Here is a 13,799-nt window from a genome sequence, read left to right on the forward strand (position 1 = left end):
TATTTAATATGCAAGCTCCTTTTACATTGTGCCTTCACTGAAGAAAGCCTACACTCATCCAACGCTACTGACAGGTGACAGAGTGATTCTAGTTCCTCTTTCAACAGTACCCACCCCTGCTTAACCCAGGTCTCACCTCTGCAGACAAAATAATGAATGGTATCATGGCACACACATTTGGAAGGCTGCTAGTTACAATGAGATCAAGGGATGATATCTACCCTAGTTTCACCACAAAAGTCAGTTCTCAATGCTTGCCTAATCCAACAATCAATAAATAGTGTATGTTGTACACCACACAGCCTTCCCTCACTTGTATAATATTTGAAAATGTCTTTTAAGATTTTGGAAAAAAAGAAAAAGATAAAAAAAAAAAAAAAAAGAAGATAACTCTGAAGTCACACCTTAGTAAATAAACCATGTTTCCTACAGTATCTCTTTCTTCCAGTCACGATACCATCTGGAACTTGCTAATAAGGCAGTGATCTTATAAGCCAATACTTTTGCAAGTCATAGTAGAAAATTACCTCGTCTTAACCCCCATATCCCATTACACACTTCTCCTCAACTCAAACCTGCTTCCGCTTCATTTGCTTCAAAATAAAGTGAAATTACTCCATGTTCTACTGACCATTTGGCTTTTGTCCCTATAGACATCATCATCTCAGTTTTCAACAAGGTGAAAAGTTAGGCTTGATATGGTGCTGGCAGTAGACTGTACTTAATCTTTTTACTCATTCTCACTAATGACTGCTTTACCGTTGCCCACTGTCCAGCATTGCCATTTACCATTGTCCAGCTCAGCTGGACATGGACAAATCTCATGCTGATTCATCTTCTGAGATACATCTTTTTCACTGAATATTTTTATTCTCATTCTTTCAATGGTTTGTGCTTAAAGACGCTATAGAGTTTAAATCCCTTCACTCTTGATTTTAGCAAAGTTCACAAGCTAGCTGAATTTTAATTAAATTTCCCTTTTTAAAATCCAGAATGTGATACAGTACAATTCACTTATACTTTATTCAAAGTATAGTGACAAACAATAATTCTATTCAAAAGCAAATCTTCCCTGCAGTCAACTGGATTAAGCAATGCCAGCTCTTTATTCAGCTATTTGGATTATTAAAAAGCATGACATGACTACCACTCCAATAACTAAGTTTTGTCACTTGCTTGTAAATTCCACAATAGAGACTGGAGAAGAAATTCTGAAGTCTTACAAACAATACCTGAGAGCCTCCTTATGTATCCTATCCCAACCTCTTCTGCCAACAAATGTCCAAAAAGGCTGGGGACAAGAGACTTCCAGATATACCGCAGTAGGATTCCCTATCCCCTCCATCCCTGGAAATCTCCCGCACAGATACAAACATGGAGTTTTATGTAGTTATAATCCTATTAAAAACAAAACACTACCATCCTGCTGTGTACTGCTTGGTTTTATTTCTGTCTTTTCTATATAATGTATACTGTTCAATCACAGAATCACAGAACAGCTGAGGTTGGAAGGGACCTCTGAAGATCATCTAGACCAACCCCCCTGCCAAGCAGGGTCACCCCAGAGCACATTGCGCAGGATGGCATCCAGGCGGGTTTTGAGTATCTCCAGAGAAGGAGACCTCACAATCTCTCTAGGCAACCTGTTGCAGTGCTCTGTCATCCTCACAGTAAAGAAGTGCCCCCTCATATTCAGCCAGAACTTCCTGTGCTTCAGTTTGTGCCCTTTGCCTCTCGTCCTGTCACTGGACACATCTGGCTCCATCCTCCCGATACCCTCCCCTCAGATGTTTATATACATTTATGAAGTCTCCCCACAGTCTTCTCTTTTCCAGGCTAAACAAGCCCAGCTCTCTCAGCCTGTTCTGGTACACCACATGCTCCAGTTCTCTCATCATCTTCGTAGGCCTCCTCTGGACTCGCTCCAGTAGCTCCACGTCCCTCTTGTACTGGGGAGCCCAGAACTGGACACAATACTCCAGGTTTGGCCTCACCAGGGCTGAGTAGTGGCGCAGGATCACCTCTCTTGATCTGCTGGCAGCACTCCTACAAATGATTAGTATTTGAGCCATAATTACTGTTTCATGATACCTGCTCCCTCTATTGCTTTTGCTTCTACCTACCACATGAACAGCTACAGTATTTTCATTTCAACATAGAGGGATCCTAGCATTAGTGCAGAGGTTTCAGGTCATACTGTATTTATACACATGGATTTTACTGTCTTCAAAGTAAAAGAATAACAGTATCCCAATGCTGATGAGCGAGCTTACATGGTTAGATCTGACCTTCTTCCATTCCAGGACCATGTTACCTGTCAAGAACTAAGCGTCACTGCCATTTGCTGACACTTGCACCTTATCAGATTAAAATCTTTTCATTTAATGTTTTGACCTGGGAAAACACCATAACTGCAGTCAAGTGGAATCTAAACAAGAGTTTGCATGTGTTTTCCTGAAATGCAAAATACAGGGAAAGTTACAAAATTATCAGGGGTAGCAACCACCCCAACATGGCTTTTTAAATATTTATTCAGTATAGGGTTGTGTTTTGTTTTGTTTTGCTTTTTTCTTGACATTTTGCTCCTCTGCATATCAAGAAGCCTCAGTCATAAGAGTTTCACCATCAAAGTTGTGTAACTTTTTTGGATGTAGATATTAGCTTATTAGCTATTAATGTTGAAATTGCAGGGCAAAGTTAACAAGAGAGTAAGCAGAATGGACATTAAAAATAGTGAATTAACAGGATGAAACCACTTAAAATTTTTAGAAATCAGTTTAGTAACATCTGGAAGATAGATCATTAAAATGTTCAAAACTTATTAACGTGTTTCAAGTTTCTAGTAATTCCCTGCAGCAGACCCAAGAAATTAGGCATGCAAAGGAGAGAAGTGGGATTCTTATTCCTTAAGCCCATGGGGTCATTGCAGATCTTCCTGGATATAAACTACCAGCAACTATAGCAGACCAAAAAGTTTAAACAAATTATCACATATTTTTTTTTGGCATGTACTGATATACAAAAAAAAAGTTTAAAATACTTAAATAACTGACAGATTTTACATTAAACAATGACAGATTTTTTGTCATTAAACCTTGAGGAAAGTTGCTTCAAGCTGGGAGACTGGTGTAGAAGGGGATAGGCAGTGTATTTGCAGGGTGAAAGGCATACTTCCAGCCCCAACAAACCCAGCGGAGCTAGTCCTGGAAAAGAGTTGACAAGTCCCACAGTCTCAGGGCCTATCACCCTTTTCCAAACATTGCTAGGTAGAGAAGGAGAAGATGACTACATCCCTGAGGGAGTTGCAGAGGGCTGCTCAGGCTGAAAGGTAGGAGCTAATGGCTTGCTGGGACAGTGGTTCTCAAGGCAGGAGGAGGAACCAAAAGCAACATGCCTGTATTTATCATTCAGGAAATTTCCCTAGACTGATGAGGAGTAGCAGACTATTACATGAAGTAGAAGGAGGCAATAAAAGAAAAAAAAAAAAAAAAAAGTACAGTAAGAAGACAATGAAAGCTTGTTAGAGACAGACGTATTCCCTTCTATACAAATTAACATTACAAGCATCTTAAACTGACATTCTAAATGTTAACTGTACAATGCATGGTATTTATTGACCACAGAATGTAAGAAGTTCATTAGCTTTTCACTTTGAAAGGTTAACAGAAGAAGAGAAGGAGCTCCTGAAACAGAAGATACAAGGTCCCTAGAAAGAGCAAGAAACCCAGGAGCACACACATCACCAGGCAATTAAAAAAGAGAAAATTTGCCAGAAAACAAACAGAAATTCTGACAAGCTTCATAAAGAGCTAAGTAGATATGGCGTATTATCTTGATGAAGGAACGAGACAAAACATTTACTCACATATGTTTTAACAGCACACAGACAGAGCTTTCTCTGCTGCAGCAGTGACCTCATGCTTGAATAGCTGAAGGCATACTAAACTCTATCAGGTATTAATAAACTGATACCAGGCATTAATAAACTGATACCAGGCAAAATGGACATGTGAGCATCAGACGAGCTTTCCTCCCTTCCAGGATATTGAAAGACGCACACATCTATCAGGAGACAGCAGTACCATTTGAACTTTAATACTCTTGAAAATGTGCTCGTAGTTATTAATTTTAAGTCTCAGTAATTTAGTGGAATTATTGAGATTATATCTGAGGCACTGAGATGTTTTCCAAGGCTAACAGTTGAGAGTGACTCTTCAGCAATGTTTAGAGCCAACAGAACACAGAAGAGCAGAGGTCCTTCTTCAGGACCTGTACCAGAAGCCCCACAAAAGCTCTCAGTGTGAACAGCACAGCCCCCAAAACTTGGTTCAGCAAAAACAAAGACTAAGGTGAGAGGCAAGTAAGAAGATCACCATAATGACATTAATGAGGCAACATTTCACTCTAGGGAAACACGATAGATCTGATAAGTCTAATTAAGGAAAAAGCCACTTGGGAATCCAAATTAAATCAGTTATCAGGCATATTTGAGTAGCCTTAAATTGTATGAATCATTCTTTACCTAGTTAGATCTGATTCAATATGTGGTGATTCAATAACGGATGGCAGCTGTGCTCAAATCAGAACTGATGTCACTAGTTGAGTTCTGCATCATCTACAGTAAGATTCAGCTCTGAACATAAGAATTAAAGAGGGATAGGAGTTAAGCTCTCTCTAACTCTGTTTACTAGGCTGTAGAGTTTTGGTAAACTGAAACTAGTAACTGCATCAATTTTAGCCAAATGGTCCTTGAATCTATTCCATTTATATCTTGCACCTACAACATTGGTTATAGACGTTAGAGCTACTGCAGTGCATCAGCTATTTGGCCAGCTAGATTGGAATAGTACTGCAATACTCACCCCTGGAAAAAAATATATATATTAATATATGTCCTATATTAATATTATCCTCCTACAATTCCACCTCTGCAGTTCGTGAGCTCCACCCTATCCTGTCCCTTGTGACTAGGCCTACAAGTGGGTTGTGGAAGGAGAACAAATACCTTCCTCAAGCATAAACAGTACACTGTTCAAGGTGCATATGAGTACAGTACAGCCAAAAAAACATTCCACTATACATCAAGAAGCATAACTACGTTCAACACAGAAATGTTTGTGTTGGAAACATCAGTTAAATTGATAGAACTGATGCGAGCATTTTCGTCTGACTTTATAAAACCAAAGTCAGTAAAAGAGGACCACAGGCAAAACATTTAACACCACATTGAAACTTTCTTATCAAGTCTTCTCATGTCATGCAACTAGATTTTTGCTAAAATGAACTCCAACTTTATCAATGCTCCTTTAAAAAGAACAAGAAACTTAATTATTAGGTGTTTGTCATCCATACCTTGAAGTTGTAAAATAGAGTCTATCAAGCCTACTAAATCATGCATGCTGCAGCATTTAGCAGCTTTCTTCTGTGCTTTTTCTTTGTCACAACTCTAGGCAGAGTATCTCCATGGTGATACTGCACACTGTCTTGAATAGCAGTGACAGAAATTAAAGCATTAAAAAATATACTTCCTTTGAATTTACAACAGCCTTCACCGAACAAAGGTGGAGCTCCCTGTTTTTGCTGGAGGACTAACATACAAACACACCCAGCAATAGCTGCCCAGCAGTACTTTCAATTTAAAGTGAAACTTAAAACTTTAACACTGTGAATATTGCAAAGAAAAACAAAATTCACTTGCTGGATATTTTCATATCCACAGCTAGAGAGAACTTCATTATGCTGCAACTCTTTTTAGTTTGTTTCTAATTTCTACATGGCAAATTTCTGCCTGGAGTTTATCAACAAAGCAGAGCCCCTCTTCTTAGTGCAAGGCTGAAAACCATCAGCATGGCTGTGAAGGCCTAATCTAACAAACATGCCTAATAGCTCCAGCTCCTTAATGACAGCAGTTCTAGTAAGATGATTATTTTCAAAGCAGCGAAGCAGCTCGGCACCAACAGCCCAGCTCGCCCTCGTGCCAGACCGTTTCTGACACACCGCAAGAAAGGAGAAGAGTGAACACCCCGCGTGCACTGAGCCATCGGTACCTTCTGGCGCGGGTTCCAGCTGAGAAGCAGAGGCATGTTCAAGCAAAACCACCACTGAAGCGTGGAGCAGCAAGCACGAGCACTCGAGAACAGATTCCTGTGAGAAGTGGGAGCAGAAAGATCCGCTGGTGGTGAATTCAAGGCATTTCCTCAGGCTCTGTTCATGGGAAGGCAGCAGCACAGGCAGGGCTCGGAGCAGAGCCGTTGTGTTTCCAAAGCCAGGCATTTCCTGACTTGGGGCGGGAAGCTCGGGTTTGCATAGCTACAGCCCCACTAACGCTCTGTCTCTGTGTATTTGAAAACAAATAGAAATGAGACAGAGGAGTAAAGAGAGACAAGACCCTATCTACAAATCCATACTCTGTGTTTTGCTTTTCATTGGAAGCTCAACATCTACTGATCAGAAGCCAGTGCTGTGAGAGAAAAAAAATAGTTTTCGTACAGCAGCCATACAGACATCACTCCCCTTCCAGCCAGCATTAAGTTGTACATCCACAAGATAGAACTGAGCCACTGCAGTGAAACACAGAGACAAAATAAGCCACATATATCCTGCTACATATCAAACATTCAACACTAAGGCAAAGTTCGTATCTTCTGTAAAAGCACATCCAAATACCAGGCAGGTTTCATATATCCATAACTTTTCTCAACCAGAAAGAGGAGTGGGAGAGGGAAAAAAACCTCTTAACTGCTAATTTCACTGATGTAAGTGTTTAGCTCCATCCAGTTAGTACAAGCACTGATCATCCAGACCTTCTATACATCTAAATCTATAGCAGCCTGCTGCATCACACACTGATGGCAACACGCCAGAAGCATTCACTATTAAAAATGCATCTCTCTCATAAAAAGAGAAAAGACCAACTCAGAGAGGTTCAATTTACGCAGTCACACAATCGATTTGTTGACTTTGTTTATGCGAGAGATATTTAAAAACTGTAACAGAAGAATTTGTCTCCATCAGCTGACTCTGTGCTGAGGGAATACCAACTATCTTCAGTTTTACTGAAACAAGGATTCACAGCCAAGAGAAATACTATCATAAATGAAAAGAATAACAGATGAATTGCTTAGCATGTCTCTAACCCACCTGCACTTAGCGTACTTCTAAAAATACAGTTTATAAAACACTAAGTCAAGTTCTCAGCAGGCAGTAATAAGCATCTGCCATCAGCTCTGATTCACTCTGCTGCAAGTCTGTGCTAACATGAAACAAGCCCAGTAGCAAGGAAGCTAGAACAGGAAGAACTGGCAAAGAAAGACCCAGTGGAGGCCACTTTTGGAGCTTCTAGCTGACAGTCACCCCTGGCAGCCTCTGCTTTCATGTGTCTGCTCTTCTCTACAGGTTCACAAGTGTAGCCGAGACCTACAGCAAGGCGTGGGGAATAAACCAAGAAAACCTTTATGGATTGCACATAATAAAGTTCTGTTTTCAAGAAACACAGTCCGTCCCCTACTTCCCTGGCCTATACTTTTTTCCCAGATGACTGCTAAGGACCAAAATAGGTTTGCTTCTAAAGAACTACTAAGATCAATGCGCTTATTTTACTCCGATATTCAACCTCATGCCATATTTTGGGGACACTGTATATTTCTGCTGAAGGCAGAGCCGAATACCACCACTATACCAGCCTAAATGCAAAGAGATTTTTAGATAGGCATGATAAAAAAATACATATATATATTTTTTTAAATCTTACTTGAGGTCAACCCAGGAATTACTTGCACTATTTAGTCTCGGGGCAGTCGCTGGGCAGAAAAGTCTACAGCAGTTGCAAGTCTTACGCTTCGAGAACCCACCACGTTACCCAAGTTGCTTCTGGAAACTTGTGGATCACCTAACACATTCTGTGTGCTACACGCACACAGGATGCTCTTTGCCAAGTATCCAAATTTAAATAGGCAGGATACCGATAGAAGGGGGATCTAGTTGCTTAACAGGAAAGAATGTGTAAGAGGTACAAGATTGTCTGGATGCCTGTGCAGACAACAGATGCCTTTTTTTATACTTGCATGCTAGCACTCCACCACGGTATATCAAAGACCTTAAGAGATGGCAGTGACAGCACAGTGCAAGGCTCTTGCATTCAGTATTTTGCTCCTACACTTAGGCCAGTCAAACTTATGCGTTTCCACCTTTCAGATACAGCTCACACACACCGTGCTGGAATAACTTCACAGCCTGAAGAAGTGTCAGGACAGAAAAGCACAGCTGTGACGAGGATCTACATATTCAGAGAACATAAGGAATAGTAAGTCTCAATTCACCTGGCAGTTATATACTTTTTGAGCATATGCAAGTATTCTCGGGTTTGTTTCCAAGTTCAGGAGGTAGTTCCCAGTAAAAGATTTAGCAAACTACAGCTTGCTTGCAACATTAATTCAACCTAAAACTTTCCAACAGTTTTATCCCAAGTTTTTCAAAAGTGTGAAAGCAGAAATTAAGATATGAATAGCAGATTTACTCCTGAAACTGCATTTTGAACTTAATTTGGCACTTCATTTTCTAGAAAGAGATTTATTAAAGATGATGATGTGTTTTGTGGTTGGGTTTTTTTTGTTTTGTTTTTGTATTTTAAGATCTCCATTGTTTCTACTGCAAAGCCTATTTTTAAAAGAGCTTGTCAGAGAAGATAAGATGGTCACATGGACCTCCCAAACAATTAATGCATTCTTTGCATTCATTTCCTTACAAAATAAAAATAAATAAAAATAAAAAGCTACAGTTGGACAGCTCACTGAAGCATTTTGCCCATTTAAGGCCACTCTTCAAAGGCAGATCAGAAGCTAGGGAATTTCATTTTAGCAGATTTAAGGTGCAAGTGCTAAGACAACTATGTATTCCATGTCTAAGGAGGCAGCAGAACTTTTTAGTTCAGTAATTTTAGACAGAAACTGTCAAGAATTTTATTTAAAGAGATGAACTAATATATTGATTATGAAGCTAACAAGAGATCAAAGTTTACAGACTCCTTTCTGCATGGCATACTACAATGACTCCTAGAGTGAGTATCAGCCCACATTTGGTTAAATACCACCTGCATCTGACTTCCAGGGATTCAACATGACCTTTGTAACTTATTTTCTGATAGATGCCACCTTCAGTTACTGAAAGAAAAGATGGCGAGTGTTTAGTCCGACTCTGGGAAAAATTAGTAGAGCTGACAGGTGTCTAAATATCTAGTCCAGGACATAGGTACTGCAATAATAGGAACTAATCCCCTTACTGATTTTAAAAATTCCTAAATGACACAAAACCGATGAATTAGTTTTTTTTTCTCCACTTGATGTTTTCCCAGCTAGTCTTGATTGCAGTCCTAGGAGGTAACAGTAAGAAATTACTGTTTGATTCAAGGCTCCTTTGCTAGAAAGATCATTCACTAAGAAACTGTAAAAGACAGATGCACACTGTTCATCAGCCAGTGTGCACCTGGTAAAAAAAAAAAAAAAAAAAATGGACTGGAACCTAACAGCCTTTCAACAGTTTCTCTACTCTTGCCAAGTAAAGTTCATTAGTTTCTAGTAGTTTAGAAATACCCACCTGTGCAAGTCCCAGCTTGACTGGTAATCTCACTGTTTACAAGAGCAACTACATTATCTTGCCTCAGTATCAACCGCCTAAGCAACCAGTAGAACAATTAACTAGATAAGAGCCAGCGAAGGTCCCTAGCTTAAACACAGCAAAGGGGGCTTCAGAAGCCCTACCGGCCCGAAGGCCAAATACCCAATTGCTTGGAGACCAGGAGCCTGGCAGAGCAGGAAGCTTTCACCCAGCCTGGCTTCCTCCAGCACCACTGTCTTGGATCGCTGCTTTGCCTGGGGGAGGCAGAGAGCATCAGGCCTGAAGGCACAGCTAACGCCACAAAACGCCAAGTGTTGCTCTCGCTGGGAGTCACAAGTGTAATCTTGTCCATCTCCAGCTCTTACAATGCTACGATTTCATCAGCTGCTTATATTAGCTGTGAAAAGAGTTCAACACAGTTAGATAAGGCGTTCAAAATTAAATCCATCCAGACAGTCGAATGGGTAAGTAGCTCAGATTCAATAGCTGCAAGCGCTTGTTTTATATTTTCCACGTGGAGGAATTCCAAAATAGCTATGGAGTTACCATTAATAATAATAATAAAAAAAGCCCAGTTCACCAGGCTCAGGGGTAATAGAAGATGTTTTCCCAGAAAGCTCCGAGACAAGTCGATGAAGTGAAGAGACAGTAAGGCAAGACTCTCGCTCCAGCAGTGATACACATGCTGAATAATCTAAGGCGATAAAGACCCAGGAGACCATTTGCATATATTCCCAAAAAGCTTGTGAGAAAGTGTTTTGCTTTGGTTTATAAACCAGGTTCAGTAAAACTATCAGGAAAGAGACAGCATAAAGGCAGTCCCTGCATAAGGAAGAAAACACAACAGGTGATCAATACAGAGAATAAAGACGGATGGAAAGGAGCTGCGGCAGGGCAGGGGGCTCTGCCTGTAGGCAAGCATTTGCATATACCTCAGGTAAAGTAGCATTTGTAGTGCTTCACTAATTGCTGCTGATAGTTAAAGCACACCAAAGCCCATGCTGCTTTACCTCCTATGACAGCATCTTCGTCTTCCTAGTATTACTAGCACATCCTACTTGGGTACCTATATGTTACAGTGTATTCCCTGCATGTGCAGAAGGGCAGCAGAGCCCCAGTGTCTAGGGCCTGGAAAAAGCATACTTAGATATAACATGGCAATTTCTGTACCGTGGCTGTTTCTAGCCTAAAATCTAAACACCCATTTCTGGACTGCCATGGGGAGGAACGAGAAGGGAAGAGTGCCGTTGCCACTGACCCAACAGCATTCTCAGGACATTTAATAAGTTATTTTAAAGGATTTTATGAAACCCATTCACTTCAGAATACCACTGGAGTTTCTTTAATCATTTCAGTTAGGATATTACTGCACATGCTCAGCTGTAATCAAAGAAATAACAGACTTCAACTAACTTCAAGTTTAAGAAGTAAGTATGTGAGTTCTTTCCTAAGAAGACACTTTTCTCTGGATGGATGCATTTAAAACCACTTTTATCCAGTTTCATCGTTCAGCAGCTGAAACTAATTATTTTTTTTCTTAAGATGGTCTAGATTATGAAATACTTCTTTCTGCAACTGAAAGTCATTTTGCTGATGAGAGTTAGCAGTGAACACAAGACTATTAACAGGAATAGGAATAGCTTATTGCTCCCCTAAGGAATGAACTTCATTCCTCCCCCTTCCCCTCATCTCCCCTCCCTCCCCCATGGGAGCTCCCCCTATCTGGGAATTATCTACATTGGAATTTGTTCTTGGTCACGTCTGGATGTCCTGTTCTCACTGAAGCCAAGGCTGAAACTTGTTTTGCAAAGCCAGTGAGGAGACATGGCAGTTGTCTCAGTAAGAGTGAGAGCATCTCATAACATATCTGTTATGTGCTACCCACCATCATACCTAGGAAGACAAGCTGCATCTTACTCATCAAGCTTCAGTCTCTTGTGTAGTGGGATCTGCATGCATGCCTTCCCAGCATTCCAGCTGGGACACCTGTAAGGGCTTCCAAAACAATTCCATACATTTATATACAGTAGACACGGATGCACTTCAGAGAAGAACAAGAGAAATCTCCACTACAAAGCTTATCCCAAATTCAAAAAAAAAGTTGGCAACACTAGTTAGATTTATTATTCCCTAGGGAGTTTTGAAATCACATTTGGCATAATCACAGGTGCTGTACTGTTCATGAATTCTCAGGGAGCCGAAGTTAGCCTAGTATACAAGTTGACATATTTCTGCGGTTTTGCTCTCAGAAAAATTAACATCTTGCATAAGCTAGGTAACTTCAAAAAGGAGTTTTACAATGAAGCAGGAGTAAGAGATTCACAGCTTATCAAGAGGGTTTTATTAGAATGAAAAAGTTCAGAAATATACATGGACAGTCAGCCAGCAAAACTATGAAAAAAAAGTAAATTTGTTTCAGAAGCACAGGTAAATTCACATACCAAGATGGAGCTTAGTTCACAGGGATTTGCAGATGTTATATAAACAGAAGTAACTAAAGCTGAATATACTAACATCTTTGTATCTTCAGATGAACAGAAATCAAGCTGACCCAAGTAGGATTTTTTTCTCTGTAAATGAGGAGTCTACTACAAAAGGGTTATTGTGTGTATTAATGTAATGAGGAAAAAAGAAAAAAAAAAAAAAAGGAAATAAAAACAACAGAAAAACATAAGAACAGATATTTGCTTCCAAATCCAGTACTTGGTATGTAAATCATTTCAAAGTGGTACGTGAGAACAGCCTTCTGCAGAGTTGCAACCTGCCAAGCTGAAGCTTCTCTACACAGACGGTTCAACCTAATTCCTTGTAAAGAGATTTTTTTATAGCCTATTTCCCTTCATAGCAACACCGGGAATGACTAGCTCAGACTCGGATGCTCAACTTTATATCATACTAAAACTACTGCAGCCCTTGCCTGCATCCCTATGGGATGATGTAAAAGGAGCTTCTATACCCCTACTACCTTAGACAGCCAACCTGTATTTCACTCTGCGCAGAGCAGAAAGTTCATTTTTCTTTGTTTAATCTATAATCTTAAACATGCTTTCTTTCCCCAAGCAGTGAATACTGCTTAATACTGTATAAAAGGACCTATTTTACGCCAAGAGACTAACGCTTATCACAATCCTTGTTCGGCCTTTGTGACTGCTTCAAAGATGTACTGCATATAAACAGCTATTCAAAATCACTCACCAGTGTGTAATATGTGAGAAAATATCACTTCCCCTTGGAAGAGATGCTTCATAATGATTGTTAGGCTAATTTGTTTAGATGATGCCTGCACTGAGGCTGACCATAGTGGATAGGGGTTCCAGAAGAACACAGCATTGCTGCAAGGAAATTGGGAGGCTCAGTAGCATTTTTATATATATGGTAAAAAACACTAACACATAGCAGATTTAAAATTTGTGCCCTTTTTTGTACTAAGACAAGAGGAAGGTACTTCGAGCACCCATTAGAAATTAATCCATGTTAAGGACATACTGAAGTAAGAGCTTACAAAAAAGCATTACCTACCAATTCAGCTAATTACAGGCATGCAGAACAAGGCCTGTTAAAAGTTGCTGGATTGACAGGACTGAAGTTTTTAGGTATGACTGCAGACCAAAGAATTATAGTCTTTCAAGTAAAAAAAAAAAAAAATATCTCAAAAGTATTAAGGCTGAGTGCTAGTCACTTCCAGAAATCATTAGCTGGTTTAAGTGGATAAATAGGAAAGTAGGAGGCTAATTTTAAGGCAGAACTTCAAGGAGACACATTAGGTAATAACAGACATATGTCATGTAATAATATCCTGGTGTAATACTGAGTATTCTTAAGTGTTATGAAGGTGCAATACAGGATGTAAGAGATACAAGGCTTATTTCCAATGGCAAATATCTGATTACCGTAAGAGTTGCATACTGATAAAGAAGAATAGGCAGCACTAGCATTTTGTTTGTTTGTTTTCTTGTACCTAATCAATATAGGTAGGAAATGAAGATCAAATTAAGGTGATGCAGCTGTAATAAACGTTGACTGTAACAAGTATTTTACCAGAAACAAAGGGTCATCCTGCAGGCAACTTTTTTTCCCCCAAGAGCCCTGTGTTGTAAACATATAGCTACACCAATTGTCTGCTGTGGATTCCCAAGCAGTTAAAAATTGCTTATGACATGCAAGCTTCACTAATAGCCTCACCTTGA

The 13,799-nt window shown here is 39.9% G+C and overlaps 1 protein-coding gene across 3 annotated transcripts in view; it reads right to left on the reverse strand.

Moving 5' to 3' along the window:
- Positions 1 to 13,799, reverse strand: part of TBC1D4 (TBC1 domain family member 4) — a 107,248-nt gene that overhangs the window by 46,977 nt on the left and 46,472 nt on the right. Inside the window, exon 1 of one of the 3 annotated variants that reach the window (XM_082774571.1) lies at positions 6,048 to 6,209. The exons of the other annotated variants lie outside the window; for them this stretch is intronic. Within the exon in view, the coding sequence (XP_082630697.1) occupies positions 6,048 to 6,083 (36 nt within the window). The 5' untranslated portion in view covers positions 6,084 to 6,209. Of the gene's footprint in view, positions 1 to 6,047; positions 6,210 to 13,799 lie in introns of those variants that run through there. 3 annotated transcript variants of the gene reach the window in all.

Source organism: Aythya marila (assembly GCF_965140915.1).
Source record: "Aythya marila genome assembly, chromosome: 1".
Classification (NCBI taxonomy): Eukaryota; Metazoa; Chordata; class Aves; order Anseriformes; family Anatidae; genus Aythya; species Aythya marila.